General features: G+C 60.3%; 2 protein-coding genes across 4 annotated transcripts; both read left to right on the top strand.

The window, feature by feature from the left end:
* Positions 1 to 2,097: 2,097 nt before the first annotated feature.
* Positions 2,098 to 9,537, top strand: FAAH2 (fatty acid amide hydrolase 2). The gene is made up of 11 exons (XM_014956078.1): positions 2,098 to 2,287; positions 2,639 to 2,721; positions 2,906 to 3,039; positions 3,278 to 3,487; positions 3,842 to 3,961; positions 4,444 to 4,579; positions 5,175 to 5,292; positions 5,977 to 6,096; positions 6,842 to 6,953; positions 7,579 to 7,773; positions 8,466 to 9,537. Exons 1-11 carry the CDS (start codon positions 2,111 to 2,113, stop codon positions 8,639 to 8,641), a joined length of 1,581 nt encoding a protein of 526 aa, XP_014811564.1. The 5' UTR covers positions 2,098 to 2,110; the 3' UTR covers positions 8,642 to 9,537.
* Positions 9,538 to 9,663: 126 nt separating this feature from the next.
* LOC106896250 (interleukin-20 receptor subunit alpha-like) lies at positions 9,664 to 17,692 on the top strand. Of its 3 annotated transcripts, none has more exons than XM_014956077.1 (8): positions 9,664 to 10,496; positions 12,001 to 12,166; positions 12,589 to 12,709; positions 13,474 to 13,649; positions 14,349 to 14,527; positions 15,001 to 15,154; positions 15,463 to 15,593; positions 16,450 to 17,692. In XM_014956077.1, the coding sequence occupies exons 2-8, from the start codon at positions 12,112 to 12,114 to the stop codon at positions 17,236 to 17,238; spliced, it is 1,605 nt and encodes a 534-aa protein (XP_014811563.1). In that variant the 5' UTR covers positions 9,664 to 10,496; positions 12,001 to 12,111; the 3' UTR covers positions 17,239 to 17,692. The 3 variants fall into 3 exon arrangements, with proteins under 3 accessions (XP_014811563.1, XP_014811560.1, XP_014811562.1); XM_014956074.1 differs by having other exon boundaries at positions 15,442 to 15,593; XM_014956076.1 differs by lacking the exon at positions 9,664 to 10,496 and adding an exon at positions 10,661 to 11,200 and having other exon boundaries at positions 15,442 to 15,593.

Raw genomic sequence — 17,692 nt, 5'->3', positions numbered from 1 at the left:
GGGCTTTGCTCATCCCCATCTGCCAATATTTGGGCAGGACTTGGGATAGGAGGGGAGGAAATCCATCAAGATATTGAGGAAAAAAATGACAAGAGCAGTGCTGGGATTACATTTAGGAGGGACATTCTCTCCCTGCCTCCTTTGAGGGGACACATTTTACCATTCTAGCTCTGGAAGCATCCCGTGGGACAGCCGCCTTACCCAGGCCACTCCCAAGCTCTAAGGAACCCTTGTCATCCCTGTTCCCAGTCTGGTAAACCCAAGATGCAACCGCCAACACTGTCAGAACATTTCACAAGCCAGGGTTTAACAACTCCTGACTTACAGTTTCTGCTAAGCAGGTGACTTTGTGCCTCCTTTGGGCAGCGATTGCAGAGATGCGGGCGCGGGGCCAGGTTCGGGCACAGCACAAACCGCCCCAACCCGCACCAACCCGGGGGTGCGGGTGCTGAGATAGCATGGGGAGAAGGCAAAGGCTACATAAGGACCCAGATAAGGCCACAGGTGTTCCAGCAATGTCAGGGAAATGGAAAAAGCCTCTTTTAAGCTGCTGTTGTGCCATCAGCCAGAGGAAGCACCCAGCACAGCCTGGTCGTAACCCGCCCCTGAGGCACTGGTATGCACAGCCAGGGAGAGCCACAGGGAAAAAGGAGAAACCAGGTGAATAAAATCAGCAAGAGCCAAATACTTCCCCTCTCCCTATGGGAGCAGGGACTCCCCACCTTCCTGAGTCCCCCAGGTATCTGGTGACCAAACCCACCCATAGACGGAGCAGTTTTTGTGTCCCCCCAGGGGCACAGGACTCTCACTTTGAGCAGGGAAAGCAGCTAGCTCTCCTTTTCCCGTTCCCTTTCCCTTTCCCTCTTTCCTCCATGGGCACTGGGCAGGGAAAAAACAGGTCCCTTTGATAAGAGTTTGTAAAAAAAGAACTATTATCAAGATGACTTTCCTTTTATGTTCAGCTTAGGTTTTTGTGGGACAGAGGTCAAGCCAATATCCTCCCAGGGTGTGTACGCTGCAGATTATTTTTATAAATGCTGACTTGTTGACTTTGCGGTTGTAAAAGATTTTCACAAGAAACGTATCCCCTCATCTCCCTTGCTTTTCACTGATAATTTAATTGCCAACTATGTGGACAGAAAGATATGTAATAAGGCCAGCTCAGACACTGCTTAAATACTTGCTTTAAAAGGCATGACTTTTTTTCCCCTAGCATTACCAATTTTTGTAACTTTTGCTTTTGAAGGTTGGATTATCCAGTGCTCTTCCAGTCACCAAGTGACTCAAAAATCTCAGTGCTTGTTTGAAAATAACTACATTAGTGGTTGTGTTTTTATGAGGGAAAAAGCTCGAGAGTGAAGCTCAGTGTTTAGAATGCCGAGGAACAATATTAGATGGCAGCTTTAAGCTGATCAGCGTTAAGGTCCCACATGCTGGTAGCACCCTACAGACAGAGCGTTTGTGTGCAGAGCTTGAGGACAGGCTGCTGGGCAGCCTCTGCAGGAACAGGCAGCATCTCCTCCTCACCCCCAGCACGGGACGCCCTTGCAAGCAACCCAGAGGCGTTGCGGATGCGCTCAACTATGTTGCGGTTCAGCCCCAGGCCTTGAGACCCCTCCATGCCTTGCCCGAGGCAGCCGGTCGATGCAGGCCTTTCCACGGCGAGGGGCTGCATGCCCTACACACGGGCTGGACGCACGGCCCTGCCTCACCAGGCCGTTTGCCACCTCCAACCAACCAGCGGCTCAGCCGCTCCATTTGCCCCGTTCTGCTGCTTTTGCCCCGAGAAGGGGAAGAGGCGACTCTCCGCGGGCCGCACACCGCGGCAGCGCGGCCTGCGGCGGGCCGAGACCGGGCCTTAGCTCCGCGTAGACAGGCGGAAGGTAGGCCTCACCGCGCGTAGCGAGACCACCCGTCCCCCGGCCGGCGGCGCCGCGCCCCCGGCCCGCAGGGGGGAGTGGGAGGGGCGCGGGAGGAGGCCCCGGGAGCCGGCGGCGGCAGCAGGCCCGCGGGGCGCGGCGGAACGGTTGCTGCGGTAGCGCGGAGGTGGGCGGGGCGAGGCGGCGGCGCCGTCGTCACTTCCGCGTGGGCGGGGCGGGTCGCGGCGGCAATGGCGTTGTCGCGCGCGGAGCGGTGCCTGGCGCTGCTGCTGCGGCTGCTGTCGCGCGCCTGTCTGGCGCTGCTGGGGCTCGTGACGCCCGCCCCGCCGCGCGCCGTCCCGCCGCCGCGCCACGAGCTCCTGCTGCTGCCCGCGCGGCGGCTGGCGGCGCGGCTGCGCGCGAGGGAGGTGCGGCAGGGGTTGGCACGAGCGGGCACCGGGGAGCACCGGGGCATTAGAGAGCACGGGGGAGGGGCGGGGAGGGGTACTGGGGCGTCGGAGAGCACCGGGGCCGGTGGGGTACCGGGGCCGGGAGGCATCGGGGGAGGACCGGGGGACACCGGTATAACGGGGGCACCGGCATCACGGGGACACCGGAGCAACGGAGACACCAGCACCAGGGGAACACTGGGGATTACTGGGCCTGGGGGGCGCACCGGGTTGAGGGGGCATCGGCAGAGGCACCGGGGCGTCGGAGGAGCACCGGCACCGTGGGGCGATCAGGGGGGGACACTGGCACCAAGGGGTTTGGTGTTCCAGGTGACGTGTGTGGAGGTGGTGGAGGCCTACGTGGAGCGGATCAAGGAGGTCAATCCCCTCATCAACGCTGTCGTTAAGGACAGGTGAGGTGGGGCAGGGCGGGGACAGGGTGCTTGCCCCCCCCCCAGCCTCCTCCAGGGCCCCCTGGGCTACAGCGGGTGCCGGGAGCAGGAGTGAGTGGTCCCTGCCGGGAGCAGGAACTCACCCCCCCCTGCAGAGATCCCCTCGGTGTCCCCAGAGCATCCCCCTCCAGTTACTCCTCCGCAGGTTCGAGGAGGCTCTGCAGGAGGCCCGGCAGGTGGACAAGCTGCTTTCGGAGGGCCCTGCCGATGACTACCTGGAGGAGAAGTTCCCCTTGCTCGGGGTACCCATCACCGTCAAGGAGGCCTTTTCTCTGCACGGTGGGTTTACTCATGCCCCCCCCAGCTTGCCTGCTCCATGGGGCAGTGGGTGGCTGTGGCTTCCCTTACCCTGGTCTGCACCCCCCTCTGCCTGGGCACCTGTGTCTGTGTCCACTTCTGGCACCCACTTGCTGTGGGGGACCCCACTGGGGACCTGCTTCTGGCAGACATGGTCCCTGCTGCCTCCAGGGTGGTCTCAGGGGAGCTGCCCCTGACACCTCCCTCTGTCTGCCTGCAGGGATGCCCAACACATCTGGCTTGGTCAACCGCCGCAATGTGGTGGCCACCTCGGATGCCACGGTGGTGTCGCGGCTGAAGCAGGCAGGCGCCATCCCACTGGGTGTCACCAACTGCAGCGAGCTCTGCATGTGGTATGAGTCCAGCAACAGGGTCTACGGCCGCACCAACAACCCCTATGACCTGCAGCGCATCGTGGGCGGAAGCTCAGGTGAGCCCTGGCTCCTCCGCGCCCTCCCACGCCAGCAGCGGGTCAAAAGGCAGCCCGGTAGCCCATCTGGAGGCCCAGCTGCTTTAAAGGCAGCCCGGTAGCCCATCTGGAGGCTCAGCTGCTTTGCACGACCCAGCATGGCTGTGGCTCGCTCTGCCATACCCTCTGTGCCAGCAGCAGTGCTGGTAGGGCACTGGGGCAGGGAAATCCCCATGTTCCCTGGCTGTCCCCTGGACGTTGCTGACTGCCAAGGCACATGGCCAGCATGAGATGCCCCTGCTCTGCTGGGTGATTCTCTCTGTTTGCCCATTCACGCTCGATTTGTGGGCGTTTTCTGTGTTTCCTCCCGTGCAGGCGGGGAGGGGGGCGTGCTGGCAGCAGCCTGCTCCGTCATCGGAGTGGGCTCAGACATCGGTGGCAGCATCCGGATGCCGGCCTTCTTCAACGGGGTCTTCGGCCACAAACCCACCACAGGTACAGCAGATGCAGGGGTCTCCTCCCCTCCCCGGGAGGCAGAATGCAGGTTGTGGGAGGAACCTGCTTGGGGACACTCCTGTGCCGGTCTCTGGAGGGATTGCTGTAAGGGGGCAGGCAACTTCTTGGGCAGGACAGGCCCGCTGCGTGAGCGCAGCCTGGCCTTGGGATGCTGCTGGGAGGCAAAGCGCCAGGCACGTGGGAGGTGGGAGGTTTTTTCCCCCTGGTATTGCATCTTCAGCGTGGGATGTTTTCCCAAGGTGGGGTTCAGCTGCTGGGGTGTTTGCCTGGCACCTGGTGTCCCAGCTGGGTGCTTTCCCTCCTTTCCCCTCCCTGGGCACCTCGCCACCAGCTTCCAGGCGCTGCCCGTGTGTGCGGACCCTGGGTGACAGCCCCTCCTGCACCCAGGGGCTGCCTCCTGCACGGCCTGTCCGGGTGGGTGCTCACAGGATGGTACCCACTGTCCCCCTTTGTGCTCACAGGGGTGGTCCCCAACGACGGCCAGTTCCCCAACGCTCAGGGGGTGCGGACCAGCTTCCTGTGCACGGGGCCCATGTGCCGCTATGCTGAGGACCTGGAGCCTATGCTGAGGGTCATGGCCGGTCCTGGAGTCAACAAGTAGGTTCCTTCCTCGCGGGAGGGCTTTCCCTGTGAGCTGCTTCAGCCAGCATGGCCCTTCCCTCCTGCAGCTAGCCTTTTTTGGGGGTTTTACCTGTGTTTTTTCCTGTTGCTAAGTAATGAGTTTTCCATCCCATCCCATGGGCTCGTTTGGTCTCCTCCTGGGTCTGTGCAGCCAAACAGGCTTTTATGTGCATGTACCAGTAGGGAGCAGAGACAGGGCGGGTCCTGCATCGTGCTGCAGCCTGCATGTGGCCGTTTCTCCGCTACCGCTTTTGTTTCCCCACGGCTCTGGTGGTGCAATCCCAGCCAGGGTCTGTAATTACCAGCTGCATCCTGAGAAATGAGGGTTTTGCCAACAGCAACAGAGCCCCAGAACCAGCAGGTGCTGAAGGGGCGGGCGAGCGACTGGGGGGGCTGGGGACAGTTTGTGTCTGTGTCTTCAGGGACCCTCCTTCCCACCCTAATGGGCAGAGCAGGGTGTCCTAAGGATATTTTGGATGTCCTGAGCACGCATTAATTGCACATGAGCAGCTCTGGCAGCCGGAAAGGAGCCAGGGATGGATTTGGGAGCAAAGTGCCGTTGTTTTCCCAGGCTGAAGCTGAATGAAAAGGTATCACTGGAGAAAATTAAATTCTACTGCATGGATCATGATGGCGGGTCTGTTTTTGTGTCGCCTGTGGACAAGGAGATCTTGCAGGCCCAAAAGAAGGTAAGAAGGAATGAAGGTTGGCTCTCACTGGCGTGAGCCTTGCCCAAGGAAGTTGTGGATGCCCCATCCCTGGAGGGGTTCAAGGCCAGGCTGGATGTGGCCTTGAGCAACCTGCTCTAGTGGGAGGTGTCCCTGCTCATGGCAGGGGGGTTGGAACTCGATGATCTTTGAGGTCCCTTCCAACCCAAACCAGTCTATGATTCTATAAAACCTGGGGGATCCAGTTTGAGGAGTCTCTTGCGAGTGGCTGTGGATGCCTGTGCCAGCAGCACCCGTGTGTTGGAGTGCATCAGGGTGACCAAAGTCTTTGGCCCAATTTCCATTGCAATAGCTGTATCTTGCTTTCTTAATGTCCCCTGTCCATGTTATGGGGACCTTCTGGGGACATGTCACACAGCTGTGTGTTTCCCAGGGTTGCTGCCTGGCATTTAGTCACACAAAGAAACTTTTTTGTTTTTCAGTGAAATCGGTGCTGCTCTTGGTGCTCTTCTGGAGCATCACAGGGGGTGGTGTGAGGGCTGTTTGGGGACCTCCAAAGGTCTGTTACCGGATGGGGGAGGTCCTGCTGTGGAGGGCAGGAGCTGTGGGGTTCCCTGTGTGGGCTCTCTCCTGTCCCTGGATTCCCTGGACTGAACCCAGCACATCCTGTCTTTGTGGAAAAAAAACCCTCACTATTCCCCTCAGGTGGTGGAGCACCTCGAAAGCGAGCTGGGGGTCCAAGTTCAGCGCGTGTCAATTCGCAAGATGAAGTATTCCTTCCAGATCTGGTCAGCCATGATGTCATCCAAGGACAGTGATGGGCAGGTGCGTCAGACAGAGCTGTCAAAGGCAGAGATTTGGCAGCAGCAGGGAAAAATCAGCTGTTTGGGGCCAGACATGAAGAGCTGTAGGCTTCTTGGACCTGCCCAGGGGCTTTCTTTGCTCTGTTTGTCCCGAGTCATCCCTTCATCTCTTTCCAAAGCTACGCAGCCCCTTCTCCTTTGCTTTCCCATGAGGTGACGATGTGGCTCCCAGCAAAGGAGTAACATGGTTTAGTGATCCCTGAATTGTAGCCCTGCGCCATGCTTTTTGTGGAAGTGTTTTGTAGCAAAAGTAAACTCTGGGGAGTATTTATACCTCATGCGTTCCTGCCACGCAGGCAAGGGTGGAAAATAAACCAACACCACCTTGCTAAGGAAGGCATGCATGGTCCTTTCTGCTTCCTTTTTCCTGACCCCACAGCCATGTAACAGCACTGAATGCCTCCAGGAGGTGTTAACCAGAGCATCATCCCTTGCATCATGTCAGAGGGGCACCGAAAGGTGCTGCTCTGGGGGCTCCCTCCACAGAGCGAGGTCCCTTCTGTGCTGTCTCTGGCAGGGAGAGATGCTCCCGCTGCTGCCCTGGGTTGGTGCCGGAGGTGTGTAATGCTCCCAACGGGCATCTCTCACCTGAAAATGGGAACAGCTTTTGTGGAGATGATTGATCAGCTGGAGATTTCACTGTCGTTTTTCAGCCTGTCCCTCCCTGCTGGCAGTGCTGACGGAGGGATCGTGTTTGTGTGTTGCAGGATGCACAGCTCTTCACTGACCTGCTGGGGGACCACGGGAAGCCGGTGTGGCCGCTGTGGGAGCTGATGAAGTGGCTGGTGGGAATGTCTTCCCACACTCTCCCAGCCATCGGTAAGACCAGGAGGAGCCCCTGGGGTGTGCGGGGGCGGTGGTGGGGTGGGCAAGTTGTGGAATGAAAGTAGTGGCCGTCCAGCAGCCTGCGACGGGACGCTGGGGTTTGCACTGGGTGGCTTTGGACTGGATTTTTGCAATGACACTTGGTGTCTTCAAGTGTAACGCGCGCTTGAGGTGAGGGTTGGCTGGGTCTTGGGTAACTGGGATGGGATGTCCCAGGAGAAGGAGTGGTGAGGACAGCAGAGCTGTGAGCCTGCCAGAACTGCCAGAGCTGGAGGGAGCCGTCGGGGGTCTGCACCCATCTCGTGTCTTAGCAGCAGACACCAGAGAACCCCAATTAGTGCTGTTGTCTAATGAGTGCTGAGGTTGCTCCACCAGCGCTGCTCAATCCCAGTGGCTGGAAAAACTTGGGGAAGCAATGGGCAGGCTGAAAGCCTTTCCTTTGGCAAAGCTGGGGAGCCGTGCCCTGTCCAGGGGACAATCCGCTCTGGGAGCTCGTGGGGAAAGGACCTGGGGGGCCCACTGTGAGCTGGGGGATGCTGCGTGTGGCCAGGAAATGTGCTGCTGAGGCTGCTTAACCCACAGTCCTCTCTCTCTTCCTGTTTGTGCCCTTGCCCTGCAGCCCTGGGGTTGACGGAGAAGCTGATGAAACTCAACCCTGGTGGGAATGCCAAGCTAGTGAGCATGGGGAAGAGCCTGAAGGAGGAGATGGAGGCCTTGCTGGGGCCAGACGGGGTTCTCCTGTACCCTTCCCACCCCACCATCGCCCCCAGGCACCACTCCCCCATATGCATGCCCTTCAACTTTGCCTACACAGGTGAGCAGCTCCAGTTCCGCTGCTGGGGTGCAGGGAGGGCTCACAGCCACCTCCTGCCCGCTGCAGCACTGGGTGGGGAGCCAGGGGGGTTTACCCAGAGTGTTTCCATCGCTGACATTGGGCTTTGCAGCGCAGAGGGGTGTCTCACTGCTGCAGAACATGGGGAAAGGATTATGGTCCTGCTTTAAAACCGTTGTATTTGAGCCTGCTGTCGGCAGTGGGGCAGGTTTCATCCTGGGGTGTCACCCTGCCCCAGCGTGATGCGCTCAGGCTGTCGCAGCTGGTGCCATAGTTTGGCAGGAACCTGAGAGCCCTTGTGTCCCTGTGGTACAGTTTGGGGCTCTCTGTGGCTTTCCTGTGGCTTGAGCCCCATGATGCCAGCGCCGGGTTGCGATGCTTTGTGGCTTCAGCATAATGGAGGGATGGTGCCTGGGGCAGGCATGTCCCAGAGCAGATCTTGGCGTGATGCATCATCGTGTCATCACTCCTGGGTGCAACTTGTGTATGTGATACGGGTGCTGGGAACCTCTGGCCAGCCATGTCCCCTTGTCATCGTGTCTCTGCACCACTTTGGTAGGGACCAGCTGTGGGAGCTCAGCACTGTCCATGGCAGCAGCTGCTGGGCTGGGAGAGCCAGGCAGTGATTTATCCCAGGGGCTGCGCTTGCTCTGATGCAACCTTCTCTCTTCCAGCCATCTTCAACGTTCTGGGCTTCCCGGTGACGCAGTGCCCACTGGGCCTGAGCAGCGAGGGGTTGCCACTGGGCATTCAGCTGGTGGCAGCCTCCTACAACGACCACCTGACACTGGCTGTTGCTCGGTACCTGGAGAAGGCCTTCGGAGGATGGGTTGTGCCAGGGAAAGTTTAGCCTCCTGGTGCTGCATGGTGGCAGGGATGGAGGCGGTGGTGCCCAGCGAGGCGGCAGCCAGCGCTGCTGGCTGATCCTGTCATGGCCTTACCTGCTCTTTCCACAACCCCTTGTGCCCTTCTCGGAGTGACCAGTGGTGCCTCTGGTCCCAGGGATGCTGGGCTGCTGCTGCCAGAGTTGCCACCTCCCTGTGGCACCCTCTTCCAGGAGAGAGACCTACCTTCCCTCCTCAGTGCTGGGGGCAGCATCCTGCCTGTGGTGGTGCCTCTCTTCTCCTGGGCATGGAGCCAGCCGTCTCTGCAGTGCTTGCTGCTTTGACAACGCTGAGTGAAGGCTGGGGAGCGGAGGTGCTGCTGGACTGCTCAGGGACACCCAGCACCACGCTCTGGCCTCGCTGCGTGCATCTGTCCTTGGCCTTATCCTGCCTGCAGGGCTAGGGCTGCCCCCGATGCACCACAGGCTCCCCAGCCTCTGCAGCCCCCCTTGGCTGCCGCAGGGTTCCCCCCACCTCTGTCCAAACAGGGAGAGGGTCTGGGGGCGCCGGGGCAGCTGCACGCTCATCTCGCCAGCAGGGCTTGGTGGGGTGGATGGTGCTGGCTCTGCCCGGTGCATTGCTGGCGGGCAAAGGGAGAAGGAGCTTTTGCTCTTGTGAGCTTTTGACGGCACTGGGAGAGCTTTTTGAATGCTCCTCTCCATGTGTTGAGATGGCGAAAGCATCTCCTGCCTGTGTTGTCTGTCCCAGGGGATCACCCAGACTGATTGGCGTCCCTGTCCCTGCCACCACATTCCTGAGGTGCCCAGTGCCCACAGAAGGTAGGCAGCTGCCTGTGCCTGGGGCCGGCAGCAGGCGGGAGATGTTCTCAGCAAGGGTGGTATTAAAGAGTCTGTCCACTTTGCTGCCGCCTGTGCCTCCTCTTTCCTCGTGGCTGTTTTCTTGCCCGTCCCCCCAGGCACCAGCCCCCTCTGCCCTCGCACCATGGGATGTGCCGGGGCTGCTAAAGGCTGTGTGTGCGGTGCAGGGACAGCAGCCAAGGTGGCACTCGGCTGCTGCTGGGCTCTTGCTTTAAAATGCCTGGACTCGCGGTGTCTGCTCGGCACCTGGCAGAGCTGGAGGGTCCTCGTGAGCTCTGGGGGTGCTGTGGGCGACAGCTCTGTTTGTCCTACACAGTGTTACGCTCTCAGAAAACATAAGCCGTGCTGCTTTCTCCCCCTGAGGGGCTGCCAAAGGCTCGGGGCTTGGGGGATGATACTGAGCCCTGTGTGGGTTCCCTGGGGTCTCCAGGGCAGAGTAGGGTCCCAGCTTGGCAGCACTGGTGTTGGCAAGGAGAAAGCCTCCTCCCGGCATTGGCTTTGTGGGGATGTCCTGGCTTGTGTCCCAGCCCCATCCCTGTGCCACTGTCTTCTGTCCCTGAGCCCCTGGTGGTCCCTGCGTGGGGGGACACGGAGGCTGGGTGCCTCCGGGGTGCTGGGCACGGGCTGCCTCTTGCCACTCGCTCGCAGAGGGCACTGCTGAGCCGCCAAGGGCTCCCCGCCTGCAGCCAGAGGAGACGCTCTCGATGAGGAAGGAAGGAAGAAAAAAAAACAAAACTTGACTGAAGAAAACATGCATAAACCAGAAAGGCAAGTCACGTGTAGAGGGAGGGCTCCCACAGCCTCCCGGTGCGGTGGCACAGAGGACGCGGCTGTCTCCCGGCCAGAGGGACCCCGGGGGCTGGGCAGACCCTGGCCGTGCTTCCAGCGAGCGTTGGGAGCCCAGCACGGGGTTGCTGAGGGGTTGTGTTCGGCGGAGCGTGGTGGGCACAATGGCACCACCACATTTGCGGCCGGGACCAGATGAGTGACTGCCCAGCCTGAGGTAGGGGGGACACTGGCGCCTCTGGGCCCATGGGGGGTGCAGGTGGAGGAGGGGGGGGTTCCATCCTTGCAGTCTTAGCCAATGGCATAACCACAAAACCATATTTTTACAAAAACCGCAATGTGGGGAGGGGGTGCTGGGGTCAGCAGGGGCTGGCAGTGACCATCCTGTGGCCTCCCCCCAGCAGCCCACTCCCTGTCCCCATCCCTGCACAGCCAGGTCCCAGGGTCTTCCTGGCCTTCTGCTCCGTGTCCTGGGAATGGTGCCGGGGGGCCCTTCTCCCTCCAGGAGAAATGCTGCCACCTTCCCAGGGGGCCTGCGGCAAAGCTGGAGGGTTTGTGCTGGCCTCGGGGCAAGGAAAAGCCATGACCCCACCGCCCGTGACCCAGCTCTGGTGTTTCAGAGGTCTCACCTTGGGGCTCGGAGCCCTTGTCCACGGCTTGCAGCTGCCCATCCCTGTTTGCCGACTGCTCCTCCTTGTTTCCAGCTCTGAGCTCTTGGGAGGGACAGCACACACCGGGAGACCTGTTCAAACACGCTGCTACTGAGACCGTCACACTCATACGGTTAACGCAGCCAGTATCAAATGGGAAGAGCAGGAGGCAGCAGGAGTAGGTCAACCCTATGGATGTCCAGCCCGTCCAGGGAGATGCTCCCACCCATTGGCGTCTGGAGGTGGCCCTAGGCTCCCCGCTTTCACCAGGGTACATGTGCCCATGACTGGGAGGGTGGAGTTGATGGCTTCAAAGCCCTTGCATGTCTCTTCCCAGAGAGCAAGGTTACCTCCATAGCTGGGAAAAAATCTCCCTGGTATCTGGGTGGTGGGATGAGGCCAAGGCACAGAGCTGCCGGCCAGGTTTTGGAGAGAGGGAGGAGGGAGCAGGGCTGTGGGTGCCCCAGTGTCCCCCTGGGGCCGGTGGGGCTCTGGCACTGGTGCCCAGCGGGACCAGCCTCAGCTGTGGCTCGGAGATGGAGGTGTCTATGTGGGGCACAGCACCTTGTGGGCACCCTGTGGGGTGCTGGTGGGTGCCGGTGTGTGTGACACCCTCCCATCCCTGCTGCGGGAGGGCTGGGGGCGTCACAGCAGTGGCATCACTGGTTGTGCCAGTGTGAGTCATGTCCGGAGCGGGGCTGAGTCACCGCCAGGGCGGTGGGAGTATCAGGCCGAGAGCTTTCTCAGACCCACCATGAGATCAGCAGCCTGATGTCTCCCTGCCTTTAGGGAGGGACCAGACGCCCCGGGGGACCAGCAGGAGGTCCCTGTGGCACGTGCAGGGTGCCGTGGCAGAGTGTGGCCATCTCCACAGGCCCCTTGCCACCGCAGCCCCACGGGCACCTGCCCCGCTGCTGCTTCACCCCATCCCAGGGGGCAGCAGAGGGTTCACTGCCACTCTGTGGCAGGCACCCCAGTGCCACAGTGGGGCACGCAGCCTCCCGGTGCCAGGCGTGCCTGCAGCGGGTGGCACTGGCCACAGCTTCAGGAACAAAAATATTCTCTCTACAGGTTCTACCTGTCTGTTGTGTTTGCGGTGGCAGCTCTGTCACACCCGTCCCCTCGCCCTGGCACCCAGCCTGACAGCGTAGAGCCGGGGGCAGATGGACGGGCCGCAGCGGGATGAGCCCTGCCCTGAGCCTGCTACTGTCCCTGGCCACCTGCACCCTGCTCCAGGGTAAGTCCCACTGGGGGTGGCCCTGGCTGTGGCGGGGGGAGAAGCGTGGGGATGACTCCCAGACCCAGGGAAGGTATTTGCTGGGAGGAGGGGACCAAGAGATCTTCAAGGTATGATGGGAAGGAAAACCCCAGGGTCAGCAGGAGCCACATCAGGGTGTCTGTGCCTTCCTTGGGGACCGAGTTGGGAATCTCCAGGGCATGCCAGAGATGTGGATGCACTGGCAGCCAGTGCTTGCCTGAGCCTGGCAGGGACTTGGGGTCCTGTGCAGGACTGAAGCTGGGGGTTTTAGGGTGGGGGAGCCCCCACAATGCTGATGCCAAGTGGGGAGACCCCCGCAGCATGTCCAAGCAGTGACCAGCCAAGGAGCAGGCCCCTTGGAGCAGAGCTGCCTGACCCCCCTCTTCTTCCCCCCTCCCCAGGCACCCCACTGCCCCCCCGGGACGTGAGGCTGGAGGCACAGAACTTCCACGTCTGCCTGAGTTGGGAGCCGGACCCTGGCTCGCCCAGTGGCACCACGTACCAGGTGGAGTGGAGGGGACGGTAGGTGGGACAGCAGGGACAGAGGTGGCTGGTGTCCCCCACACCTTGGCAGAGGGCTGTCAGGTACCCCGTCAGCCAGAGGATTGTTATCTGACAGCAAATCTCAGAGCAACAGAACACTGGATCTGGCAGGGAACCCCCAAGACCAGCTCATCCAATCCCTGCTCAGGACTCTGTCCTGTTGGTTTTTGACCCAAGGCTCAAGGATGGAGCCTCCGCAGCCTGCCTGGGCAGCCTGTTCCCTCTCCAGGGCACCCTCTCAGTAAAAGACAAAAGGGAGTGCTTTGGGGTTTGGTTTTTTTCCCCCTTATGCTTAAAGGGAATTTCCTGTATTTCAGCCTGTGCCCGCTGCCTCTTGTCCTGAGAAGAGGTCTACATCTTCTGTACTCCATCACATTGATAGGACTCCCCACCCTATGCCATCTTCTTTTGAGGCTAATCAGTCCCTGCTCACTCAGCCTCCGTCACACTACAGATGGCCCAGCCCCTTGGTCACCTTTTTGGCCCTTCAGTGGGCTCTCTCTGGCCTGGACGTGTTTTCTCTGGTAGAGGAGAGCACAGGCCGGGATGCAGCACTCCAGGTGCCGTCCCACCAGCATTGGTGAGAGAGGACTTGCTGGCAACACTCTTCCTACTGCAGCCCGGCATGCTGTTGGCCAGTATCTGTGCTTTCCCACCCTTTCCTCTTGGACAGCATGGCAATTTGTGTTTTTGGCTGGGAAGTTGCCAAAAAGGAGAAATCCTTGCATTTTCTTCATGTGCAGAAACTCTCCCTGGACCAAGGCAGGTGCCTGCTGGGGTAACAGCACCGGCTCCTCCTGGGCGTGCGAGCTGTATTTTGACGATATCTACGATATCTACTGGGCAAGGGTGAGAGCGGAGGCCGGAGGCGAGCTGTCCGAGTGGGTCAGTTCCAGCGAGCTGCAGCCGTACAGAGACAGTAAGGACCAGGGAGTGCCTTCAGTCGGGCTCCCGCTCTTCCGGGGGCAGGGGGCAGTGGGGAGAAGGTCTGGAGAGATACGGTGGGAAATGATGTGAAGATACTGGTGGGAAAAGTGCCCCGAGCACCAACTGGAGGAAAGGGATGGGAGCAGAACTGCTGGGTGAAGAGCAAGGAGACACAGTGAAGCGAGGACCATGGATGGTGGCAAAGCTGGCACAGGCAGGAGCAGTTCCCCCAGCACTGCCTTTGCCCTGGCTGCCATGTTTGCAAGGTGTGAGAACCTGCCTCTTCTCAGCAGCTGTCCTGTCCAAAAAGCCTGGCTGTCTTTTGGAGGCAGGGGAAAACTTCAGGACTTTCCCATAGCCCACCTCACAGGGGATTGTCACAATGAACTGAATGTGTGGGCGACTAAAATGGGGTGTACCTTGGCCATTTGGGCCCTCTTTTCCATTCCCTCTGTATCCAACCGGCATAGAAATAGGTGCATTTAGCTAGAAGAGCAATTGCTGCCCTCTGTTTATTTCTAGAGCTGGTTTCACAGCACAAGGTGCTGCCAGGATAGATCTGAGCAAGTTTCTATGCGCTGGGAGTGGGATGTCCAACAGTAAAACATCATTTCTAGAGAAAGGAGACGTCTACCTTTTGTTTTGAAGACATTAATTTTCCTCATCCATTTTCTTTTTCCCCTCCCTACAGCAATGGTGGGCCCCCCCACGTTATCCTGGCTGCTCCAGGGTGACACCCTCAGTGTAAATGTCACCCTGCCCCTCACGCCCTACCGTAGCAAAGCTGGCTCCTACGAGCCAGTGGAGGAGGTGCTGTGGAAGCTGTGGTACTGGCTGAGCCTGTACGAAGGGGACGTGCTCATCCAGAAGGTATGTGTCGGGGTGGTCCAGGCTCGGGGTGCGCGGGGCTGCGGAGGCTCTCCCGGTGCAGCGGCGATGCCTGTGTCCTGTGGCAGTGGTGGGGTGGTGGTCCCTGTATCCACGGAGGTGCCCCAGCCCTGCCCGCACCCTACAAACAGGCGTGAGATGCTCTGCACTCTGAGTTTGGGGTTACAGCCTGGGGGTGGCAGGAGGTCCCTTTCTTCTTCTAGACTGCATGAACAAGAAAACTCATAAGGATTTCTGTTCAGATGAAGGCCTGCAGGAGGTGTTTAATGAGGTGCTCTGGGACCCGAATGCCTCCTGGGGTGAAGAAGCAACAGCTGGAGATGCTGGGGAGCAGGGAGGGGGGTCTGAGCTCCTCGCCGTGGGGCACATGGGCTGTCGAGGCTGTAGTTGGGGAGTGGAGCGGTGCCCAGACCCCACCTCCAGCCACCATGGCCACACATCCCCTCTGCTTCCAGGTGCCCTGCAGACGTGGTGGGGAGGATGCCCCCTGCCTATTCCAGTACCTGAAGCCCCGCACACGGTACTGTGTCCGGACAAGGGCCGCCAACATGGCCGGGGAGCGGAGTCGGGAGGCCAAGCAGTGCCTGGTGACACCGTCCAGCCCCACAGGTGGGAGATCTCTACCAAATCAGCCGCTGCCACTGCATCTCAAGTCCTGCTTGCGGCACGGACATGAGTGGAGGTGTGGGTCACTCCCTCCCAGCCATTCTGGTCAGGGTTGGTGGCCCAGTAACGCCCTGTGGAGACCTTTCTTGGGGAGGTGCTCCTCGCCATCCTCCTTGGGCTTGCCCCACACCTCCTCCTGGAATGTCCCTGCCTGCCAAGGGGGCTCTGGGGCAGTGCTGGCAGAGGGTGGGCTGTGGGGGGATGCCAGCTGGGGTCCTTCCACCCCTCAGCCTGTTGTCACCTCCTGGCAGGCTTTCCCTGGCTGCTCCTTGCCGTGTTGAGTGGTGTCTTCCTGCTGCTGCTGCTGAGTGTGGCTGGGCTCCGCTGCCTCCAGCTGCACGTCTTCCCCAGCCCCTCAGAGACGGACCTCCCGAAAACGCTTGTGAGTGAACGATGCTCCTCCAGCCTCCTCCCTGCCGCGACCGAGCCAGGGTCCCCTGCACTTGCAGGGGCTCCCTCCACCTCTTGTGCCACCAAACCCCTCTCGGTGCCCAGGAGCCTCCCCCACTGTCTGACCCACCGTACCCCCAGGCCTTACTGTGTGGGAGAAGATACTGGTGGGATGCATCAGTCAGCCATGGGTAACTGGAGAAAGGTGTCTTGGGCAGCATGTAGCTCATGCTGCACAGCCCTCAGTGGTAGAGCCCTCCGAGAGGCTCCTGGGGCTGCAGCCCTGCTGAGCTGCTCCAGACGTGTCCTGGGTCAGCAGGATGGGGCCCTGGGGACACAGTCAGCCTTTCTCCCTGAGCCCCTGTTCCCCCTTGCATCCCAGCTTCCCAGTGCTGGGGGTGCCCGCAGCCGGGGCTGAGCAGCCCTTGGAGCATGCTGGGGACAAAAGTAACTTGCTAAGCTCAAGGAGTCACCTGTGCCAGCGTGGAGAGGAGGTGTCGGGCTGCTCCGCTCGCCCTGCTCTGCTTGGTGCCAGCACCCTTTGCTTCCCAATTCCTCTTGGCCTCTGCACAGGGAGCGCTCCCATCCCTAAGCAGGGGAGAGCTCTTCCATCACGCTCTGACAGCTGGGGCAGAGTGTGAAAGGCAGCAATGGCTTCTGAGACTGTCCCCTGGCTCAGAGCCCCATGCTGTGTGAGCAGAGCCCTGCCTGCGTTTGTCCCAGCTACGAGCATGGCAGACGGGCTGCCCAGGACTGTCCCTCTCCCTGGAGTGCGTGGCTCCTCACCCCCAGGCGGGAAGAGGGTCCATCAAGCTGGGGCCAACACTATGCTGCTTGTTTCCCGGCAGGCTCTCCTGAACGGGCAGCTGAGTGTGGCCATCAGGGTGCCCACCCTTGAGTTGGAGGAGGACTCCTTTGCCCTGCTGCTGCCAGCCATGCTCCCCTCCCGCGGGCCACCCCCGGCTGAGCTGACAGCACCCACTGTCCGTCTGCTCCTCGGAGAAAGCCTTTCCCAGGACATCAATGGCTACTGCGCCAACGGGTTTGGGCCAGGCTGCCACCAGGGCAGGGACCCGTCCTGCACCCGCAGCCAGCTGGGACACGCTGTGGGCTCCTGGGTCCCATCGTGGCCGGGGGAGGATGGGGAGACGTGTGACAAGGATGATGTACTGGAGCCACTGGTGCCCCTGGTACTGACCGGAGACAGCTACACAGGTGACAGGGACTACCAGACACCCGAGACGTGGCTCTCCCTGCACCCCCAACTTTACTCTAAATGCCAGTGCCCAGCCCTGGGAGCAGGCAGCTGCCTGCCTCTGCCCACACCGGGCAGGAGCTTCAGCCAGGAGGACCCACAGGAGAGCCTCAGCGTGGCAGGGCACTGGGTACCGCTCAAGTCGGTGAAGCTGCTGGGCAGCAAGGAGGAGGATGGAGGGCAGCTCCTGTGCGCTCTCCAGCCCCTGCATGGCTGTGGGACTGAGCCGCAGCCAGGGGACAGCACACTGCAGCAGGACAGCTTGGAGCAGGCAGCGCCAGGCATCCCCCCTCCCTGTCCACTGTCCCCATTGCCCCCCGACACCCTGCGGGCCACCTTCTCCGGCTACGAGCTGCATCCCCCGGTGCAGGGTGAGCCATAGCAGGCGGGGTGGGGGGACAACACCTGAGTAACAGCATCAAGCAATAGCCCAAGGCACTGCCCGGAGCTGCCCCAGCCACAACGGCTGCTGCTGGGACCTGCCTGTGCCTCACTGGGGACAGGACGGGGACAGGACTGGGACAGGCAGGGGCACGCTCTGGGCATGGCTGCCACGGATGAGTGACATCCATTGAGACCTTCCCTTCCCTCTGTGGTTTTGGTGCTCTTGAACCAAAGCATAAGGAATCTGTACTGAAGTTGAAGCCCCAAAACTTTCCTCTATTTATCCATCTAGATGTGTGTGTGCAGTTCATATATTAATGCAAATCTAAGTATATACTCGTATATACATATAAACCTCTAATGAAAGAGGCGATTTTATATTTTTTACTTGTCTGGAAATACTGATCGTGCACAGGAGCTGTTTTTATGTAACACTAATTTATTATGGAAAA

This window comes from Calidris pugnax, unplaced genomic scaffold (assembly GCF_001431845.1).
Source record: "Calidris pugnax isolate Ruff unplaced genomic scaffold, ASM143184v1 scaffold281, whole genome shotgun sequence".
NCBI lineage: Eukaryota > Metazoa > Chordata > Aves > Charadriiformes > Scolopacidae > Calidris > Calidris pugnax.
The sequence above is the reverse complement of the archived record's forward strand: the minus strand, read 5'-3'. Positions and strand labels throughout refer to the sequence as shown.